Source organism: Anser cygnoides, chromosome 4 (assembly GCF_040182565.1).
Source record: "Anser cygnoides isolate HZ-2024a breed goose chromosome 4, Taihu_goose_T2T_genome, whole genome shotgun sequence".
NCBI lineage: Eukaryota > Metazoa > Chordata > Aves > Anseriformes > Anatidae > Anser > Anser cygnoides.
The window spans coordinates 75,869,593-75,878,026 of record NC_089876.1 but is presented as its reverse complement, the minus strand read 5'-3'; the positions used below and the strand labels follow the sequence as shown (position 1 = coordinate 75,878,026).

General features: G+C 49.8%; 1 protein-coding gene across 4 annotated transcripts in view; it reads left to right on the top strand.

Annotated features, from left to right (window-relative positions):
* Positions 1-194: 194 nt before the first annotated feature.
* Positions 195-8,434, top strand: part of LEF1 (lymphoid enhancer binding factor 1) — a 62,533-nt gene continuing 54,293 nt past the window's right edge. For 3 of the 4 annotated variants that reach the window (XM_066996416.1, XM_066996414.1, XM_066996415.1), the window contains exons 1-3: positions 195-525; positions 1,475-1,538; positions 3,037-3,170. In XM_066996416.1, coding sequence (XP_066852517.1) covers positions 316-525; positions 1,475-1,538; positions 3,037-3,170 — 408 coding nt within the window. In that variant the 5' untranslated portion in view covers positions 195-315. The remainder of the gene's footprint in view (positions 526-1,474; positions 1,539-3,036; positions 3,171-8,434) is intronic. The other variant, XM_066996417.1, reaches the window with a different exon arrangement.

Genomic DNA, 8,434 nt, shown 5'->3' with positions numbered 1-8,434 from the left:
ACCCCAAAGGGGTTTTTGGCCTTATTAAAGCCAGCAAAACCGGGGCGAGAGCCCCCCCCCCGGGGTCGGGACCGGGAGGGAGCGGGGCTCGCTCGGCCCCGAGGGGGCGGGCGGGGGGGCTCCGGCTGGCGAGAGCCGCCACCCCGAGGGCTTGACGGGGCTTTTTTTTTTTTTTTTTTTCCTTCTTCCCTCCTCCTCCTCCTCCTCCTCCTCCTCCACCTCCTCCTCCTCCTTCGCCTCCTCCCCCCGCTGCTCCTCCCGCTCCCCTTCCCGCGGCGGGCCGGCGGCCGCAGCAGACGCCGCGCTGCCGGGAGGATGCCGCAGCTGCCGGGGGCCGGGGGCGGCGGGGGGGACCCGGAGCTGTGCGCCACCGACGAGATGATCCCCTTCAAGGACGAGGGGGACCCCCAGAAGGAGAAGATCTTCGCCGAGATCAGCCACCCCGAGGAGGAGGGCGACCTGGCCGACATCAAGTCCTCGCTGGTCAACGAGTCCGAGATCGCCCCCGGCGCCAACGGGCACGAGGTGCGGGGAAGAGGGAGGCAGGGAGGGACGGAGCTGCCCCCTTTTTTCCCCTCTTTCCTCCCCCCCCCAAAAAAAAAAAAAACAGCCCCGGCCCCTCACCGCCGCTCCCGTTCCCGCCCGGGGCGAGGAGGTCCCCCCAAACCCCCCGACGGCACCTGGGGCACCCCGAAACGAGCCCGGCAGCACCGGCGGGGGCAGCCGCAAACTCTCCGAGGGATTTGCCCAAAAACTGCTTGGGAAGAAATTCCCGACGCTAAAACAACGTGGGGCGAGCCGGGGACCCGTTTGTGGTTGTTGGTTTTTTTTTTTTTTTTCCATTTCTTTTTTCTTTTCATTCCTTCTTTTTTCATTCCTTCTTTCTTCATTCCTTCTTCTTTCATTCCTTCTTCTTTCATTCCTTCTTTTTCCTTCTTTTTCCTTCTTTTGTATTCCTTCTTTTTCATTTCTTCTTTCATTTCTTCTATTAATTTCTTCTATTAATTTCTTCTATTAATTTCTTCTATTAATTTCTTCTATTAATTTCTTCTATTAATTTCTTCTTTTTTTCTTCTTTTTTAATTTCTTTTCTTCCTTCTTTTTTTTTTTTTCCTAAAGACCTGGCAACCCGATTCTCACTATTATTTTTGGTAACTCTGTGTAGCGAGGGGGTTTCGCCCGCCAAAGCTCGGTGTGTTTTCCAGAAATAAGCCCCTTTCGTTAAACGCAGGGCGCTTTGGCTCTGTGGCTTCGCAAAGCCACACAGTTGTCGTAAAACAATCGCTTATACAAACGATCCTGGTGCAGTTGCCTTCCAAAGGGCTTACGAGGAAAAGCAAAGATGCTTATCTCTTGCCGTAACTTTCTTCTGTCCCCAAGAAGATGTAAGCCCCGTGGCCGATACGTGAGCATCCACACAATGACTTTTCTTCTTTTCCTTCTTCCTCTCCGGCGGTGGATTCCCCGTGGTCAGGTTTCCAGGCAAACTCAGGCGCAGGATTCCTACCATGACAAAAGCAGAGAGCACCCCGAGGAAGGTGAGTACCGCACGGTCCCGTCTTGCAATATTGTCCCGAGCCCCCACGGGCTGGAATTTGGTTTCTCTGGGGAGGTGTAGATTTAGTATCTTTTGGGGAAGGGGGACGCCAGGGTGCTTTCAAAGCACTTTTGGAAAGGAGATGGATGTACAGCACGTTTATCTCAAGTGACCAAATGGTATTGCAGTTGTCTAGAAACTGATAAGTAGGCCAAATGGATCCTCGCTGAAGAAATAACTATTTTTAGGATATCAGCTTAAACGCATCTATCTCCCCACTCAGACGGTGCAGCTGAGTTGTATTCAGAAACTGTGTGCTTTTTTCCCCTTAGCCAAAGTCTGTCCCTTAAAGCCCCTCTTCAAATCTAACATTAACAGACCTCTTGCCTTTTCTAATGTACCAGCCGGTTAATTTGGGTTGAGGAGGACAGAGGAAATAACAAAGTTTGTCAAATATCGCTTAGGAAGCTGGACATGTGTACAAAGAATGAGTGTTGTGAAGGACGGAAGGCTGTGTTTAAAGTGAAATGCTTATGATCGTGAGCTAAGCCAGATCATAAATGCCATGTAGAGACAGGCACCGTTCAGCCCTGGTGCTTCCCGGGACTCTGCGGTGATCTGTCACAAAACTGGTCGTTAAACAGCCTACAAGCAATAATGCCCATGCTGCTGGCATTTTGGCAGTTAGGGGGAGGAGATCAGCTCTGCACAGTTTTCCCTTCCGCCTTGCATCCTCCTAAAAGCTCACCTGCAAGTGGTGCCACTGCCAACGACTGTCAGGTGGGAGACCTGTTCGCCCCCTCCGGTGCCCATCCCTTTGCAGGGCCCAGGGCCAAGTTCTTTATTTTCATACAAAATCACCTTCCTCACTTGGCTTTCCTCTCAACTATGGTGCCATGCCTGTTACACAGCTTCCCCCCCGCTCTCCCCCAAAAAATAATTCACGAGGGTCTCCTTAGAAGCCAGCCCCTGCCCCCTAATTGTTCCCGGTTAGCATGGCCAGCCTGAATTGTTCGCTGCACACAGAGTCTCAGCAAGAGAAGGAAACAATTATATCTAGTTATCACTGCCCCGTTCCTCCCTTTCCTAACAATGATGTTGAAAACCCATACTGACAATACTTCTGAATCCACAAATCCTAGAGGGATGTGTAAAATGGGGGAAAACTGCTACTTGAGAAATGTCTGTCCCTGCTGATGTTTCTGCCTATTTGAATGGGGGCTTGGCAAAATAAATGGGTTACTCTGAGGGTTTGTCATACAGTAAGTGTAAACTCCTCGCTGAATGCACGTAGTACTTGAAGAATTAACTCTTCTTCAAAAAAAAAATATGTTATTGTGAATTGCTGCAGACTACTTTCTGCTCGAAGTAATTGCCGTAAGCAAGGAAACGTTTGCATGCAGAACATTTCTGTGAATGCACAGTACCTGTTTAAGTGCTCTAACTTACAAGAAATGCATGTGTGGGGAATAATGTAATCATTGTTTCCTCTTCCATAGGAAAACATCCAGACAGTGGCTTATACAGCAAGGGACCATCCTACTCCGGTTATTCTGGGTATATCATGATGCCAAATATGAATAACGACCCGTACATGCCTAATGGATCTCTGTCGCCACCCATCCCCAGAACAGTGAGTTATCTCTTCCAAAGACGGGTTTTGGCGAGCGGGGTTTCCTCCTGCTCGTCCTGCAGCGCGTGAGCACGCTGTGGTTTCGGGTAGCTTCAGCTAAGGTGAAGGCTGCACTTCTGGAGCCTGCAGCCGGCGGGGTTTCAGAGCTCGTGGAGGTGTCGGTCGTGAGCCTGCTGGAAAAAGCTGAAATCGGCGATTAAGCTCAGCCAGCGTCTGACGTCCTTTGAACAGGGCCGGGGGCCGGGGGGGGAGCCCTGGTTTACGACTGTAGGATAATGTATGGCGGAATGATGTAAATGCCGTCTTTGTAGTCACTAGGACAGATGTGAATTTTCTGGCTTTAACTCTTTGTTTGGTGAGGAGTAGCGAGGGCTGGAAGCAGAGCTGCTTGAGTTGCTTGTCAGTGAGATGAAAAGGCTTGGTTCTTTTTTCTTTTGCCGTCAGATATGGCATTGCTCTTTGCTGATTGACATTTATTCCTGCCATCGGCTGCTCCATGCAAAGGCTTTATGCATCTCTGGGAGTCGTGCTCTGAAACACGCGGTGTAACTTCCTCCACGCACTGTGAAGTGAAACGGTGCTGTAGGAATTCATGTCAGCCCTAGTGCAGAGCCGGAGGTACGGCTTCCCGTTACGTTGTGGCGGGCACCGATTCCTCCAGGTCAGTCCCTCTGATTTCATTGCTGAAGAGGTACCTGGACGGATGGATTTTAATGCATTTCTAATTTGGGGCAGTAAATTCCTCTGGCCACTGGGTATGCAGAGAGAGAGGTGATGGGGAGACAATATTAAAACGAGCTGTGGAAACTATATTAGTAGAATGAGAGCAGAGTGAGAAACAAATTTGCTCGTAGGCATCCTACTGAAGGAATGTCGCTGCAGTCATATGTGCTGCAGTACGAGAAGTTGGATGCTGCTATTTCCTCATGATAAAGCAGTTTTCCTTCTTACCGGCTCTTAGATTTTTATTTGGCAGCCTTTGTCAAACGACTGGCATTATTTTGGTCCCCTACGTTCTTGATTTTTTCTTCAGGGCTGTGGCTTTTGACTTCAAAAGCAAAAGGACGGGGCCCAATTAGTGTCGGCGATTTAATGGTAGCAAAGGGTGGTAAAATACCGGGTGTTTACTTGGGAAGGACTGAGCAGTCTGGCAGTCCAAAATTCCCAATTCTGCTGTCATGACATGTCGCTGCTCACGTCTGAAAGATGCAGAAACATGCACCACGTCTTGCTTTCCATAGCTCTGCGTTTAAAAGAGACGGTGCGTGCGCGGGAGTTGCTGCTCGGGGGCCTGCGTTCGTTTAGGACGGGGCACACACACAAGCTGTAGCACTGGCAGTCCCCCCGTGCGGTGACCATGATTGTTGATATTCGCTGTTGTAAGCACTGCTCCGTGGAAAACTTTAGCTCCGATGCATCGAGGGGGAAAGGATGCAGCGTCGTGAGAGGGCACCGAGCCCCAAACCTGTCCCTGCAGAGCCGGGGAAGCTGAAGGCCTCTTTCCCCCGCTATGCTCCCAAGAACGAACCCGGTGCTGGCGCGAGGCTTGGAGTCACAAAATCTGGTTTAATTATTCACTTAGGATTTTCTGCATGTATGCATGTAGGAGGGCTGCTGCTTCTTACTGCTCTGGCATCGATTTTCAGAAGAGCATCAGCTTCTTGCAGATGTATCCTGCTCAGGTAGCTCAGGTACTGGGGGAGCCCACATACAGGGCTACATTGGAGGGAAGGGGGGCACGCATCTGCTCCCTGGTTGTAAAGACTCCTGCCTGGCATCTAAGGGGCTAATTCAGCTCGGCACTGCTCGTACATGTTGGAGCAGCACCACTAGTTCTGTAAAACAGCGCTCGGGGAGCGCTGCAATGTTGACATAAGTCTGGAGTGCCTTCAGTTTAACCGCAAGCCTACACGCTTGAGTTATTAAATAATATTTTTTGTTTAATTGAACTCTAATCTCCGCCGGTCCCGGAGCTGACAGCTGGCTCTTGACGGGCGTTGCGTCCAAACTGGGGTCTCCACGCTCTGCCTTTCACCCCAGCACCCCCAGCCCCACCTCAGCGGGGCATCCTTTGCCGGGGCTGGGGCAGGGGTCCCCCCGCGGTGTACCTGCGCCCTGCCATTTGCATGACAAAGCCGCCGCTTGCTCGCTGCATCTGTGGCCTGGAGGTGTGGGGCAGGATGAAAAAGCAGCCCCGGGGCCCTGAATTTTATTTATTTTTTTCCCACCCCTCTGGGACACCTCGTGTCCTTCCGAGGGTTGGCGCAGGGGTGTGAAAAAAAAATGCATCCCCCGGTAAATGGTGACTGCGTGGGTAAATCTGTGCTGGTTTGTTGGGAGCGTGAGCCAGGAGGAGTAAGTTGTTGTTTGCTCGTCAGGCTTCGTGCTGCCCTGCTTGAGCCAGACCTGTAATCGAGGTAGTGGGTCAGCTTTGCTGGAATGGGAAAAAGTTACTTTGAACAATGTGTGCAGAGAAAAAAATGTCCTTTTTCATAAAGAACCGGGAAAGGCTTTACACTCTTGCTCTGTGAAATTAACAGTACAATTTTAATTGTACTTAGTACAATAGTCAGACATACTACGTCTAATAAACCTTAAAAGAAGAGAACTGAGGTGTAATTTCAGGGCAGCTTTTGGAGGGAAGAGGGTGTATGAGGAGGATTTCAAATTTTGATAAATCCACTGTGGTCAGAGTGGTCTCACTTTCCCTTCTCCACCTTGTTTCTGTATTCGTATGTATTTTTATTTCCATTTTACTGGCAACTGCTTTGCCCTTTTCAAGTGGGATTTGCAGGAGAGTTAGCTGCAAGTTCACGCACAAGCCGGCTGTAGCAGTACATACTCTTATCAGCTAAAATCACTTATAGCTGGGTAAGTGGAAAGGCAAAGCAGTCCGTTTAGGTAGCTGCAGGAGAGGGGGCACGTGATGACGCTCAAACCGCAGTAACACCTGGTGAATGTGCATCCTGTCTGCTTGAGATATCTTTCGGTGGTTTCTCAACATCACGGGCGTGCTGAAGATGGGAGACGGAGACAGCTGTTTGTTTTCTAGCATGTGTGGGTTTCTCTTTTTCGTTAGTTTTGGGGCAGCAAACCTTTCTCATCTGTGTGATGGGAATGTGGAGACAAAGGAGGAGGCTGCAAAAGAGCCATTGCTGTTTCTTAAAATCACACAGAAAATTGTTTTGTCTTTGTTCCCCCCCCCCCCTTTCCCAGTGAATTAAACTTTGTTCTGGAAGCTGCAGGATTTCTGCAACCTCCCTTTTGTCCCTTCTCATCTGTTCTTGGGCTCCGGGTTTATTACTTTGTGGCTAAACTGTGTGTATGTTAGCAGCTGGAGGTGTTAAATAGGTTGGAGGATACAATCTATAAACACCTTACAGTGACTTGCAAAACATAGCACATCCGTTTGACAGTGAAGAGGAATTCTGCTAGAAGAGTTTGAATGCAAAGGGCAACACTTATATCCAGGGCCCCCCTCCCTGCCCAAATTTTGGGTATTCCTGGTGCGCATCTGCATGGTGATGAGCATGGAGGTGGCCCCTGTCCTGAAGAGCTAGCATCCCAGGAGAAATGTGCAGGTAGCATGGACAGGAGGAAGCAAGAAGGTAGAAATAGCAAGAGTGCGTTGCTATGGGGTCTCAGTGAGAGATTCCCTAGCTGCATCGTGCTGTCCCTCAGGAAGCATTGGCTTGTGGAAGATTTTGGGGACCTTGAGAAGAATGTACTGGGGTGTTAGTGCTAGCATATCCAGCCTGGAAAACAGTGCCTGGCAGAGCTGCAGAAGGATACGAACATGGTTTTTAGCAACGCTGTCTTCCCGTTCCCCTTGGTACCTCGCTGCAATGGCAGGCATTGCAGGGGTTGCAAGTTCTCGTTTTGGAAAAGGGGGGGCAGAAGTTTCTGTGGTGCCTCTGGGTGGGCTTTTGTTCAGAGCTTGGTCTTGTCGACGACCCAGGCAGAGTCCTCGTGCAGATACTGTGCATACACATGCTTATGTCCATTCGTCTGTGTGCTTTTGTATGTATGTTCGTGGTCTTTCAGCACATACTGGTGAAGAAAACAACCTTTCTGCTTTTGCTGCCTTCCCCCTTTCAGGGTGGTACAGCTGGTAAATCTAGCTAATTGTGAACGGGTAAAGGGGAAAGAAAATATTCCCCTTGTGGCTTGGTCCAGAGGTGGGTTTCACGTGTGTGTGACTTCAGCTGAGGCATGACCAAAAACCCCACCCACTGCAAATAATCAAAGCTGGAGCTTTGGTGTATCAACATGTGTATGTACGTGCCCTAAATCTCATTTCTCTGTATATCTAGGAGCTCATTCAAGGTAACCTGTAAAAGGTGGGGCTGCTGCTTTCATTTTCAGGTGGTGTAAAAGCAAAATGTCATTCTTCTTGTTTTGGTGCTGTGCCACCTCTTCTGCAACTTAATTCCTGTCCAGAAAAAGGTGTTAATAAGAACAGCTTGTTATGGGCTTCAAGTGCCAGAGAGGATAGGGCTCAAGAAGGCCTGAAGCTCTACGGGTTCAGGAATTAAAAGAGGAAAAGACTTTCTCCAGATCCTTGCAGTGCTGCGTGGCTGCAGGCACTGAAGAGCTGGGTACTGCTGGCCTGGCTCCTCCAGAGTGCTTAACTTCTGTTTATGGTTAGGGAAAGCTCTCCCGATACGGGAAGGAAATAACCCACACAAAAGCATTTTACTGCTGCTGTAATATTTCTGAAGACCTATTAGAGGCATGCGCCTTCTTTTATTTTATTTTTTTTTTTTTTGAGCCATAAAATAGTGTCTGTGTCTCTCAGAAAGAGACATATGTGCAAGAATACGCTGCGGAAGGAATACTGAACAATTTGCAGCCCGAGGTGCGTCAAATCCCCAGCTGCTGCCCCATGCACAGCACGATGCGCTGGGATCTTCCAGACGGCCCCGTCTTGGCTGGGGGGCAGCTATCGCCAAGCTGGGGGTGGCACGTGGGGTGTGAAAACCCTTCCCACCTCCCCGTTGGGTTTAGTCCCATTTCGTAGGCCCCTGGGGAAGGCAGCACAGCTGCTTTGCATGCTGTCCCTGTCCTGGCAGCCGGGGATTAGCATCTCTGTCACTCCGGCCCTTCCTAAGCATTGGATTCACTTAAGAAAATTGCATTCAGAATAACTTAATCTAGCAAGCCAACGGCTTCTATTTTAAGACTTGGATCTTGTGGATGTGTTTATTTAGTTTGGGTTTCCCACTTCAAAGGAATCTGTCCTGTCAGCAAGAAAGTGATTGAGC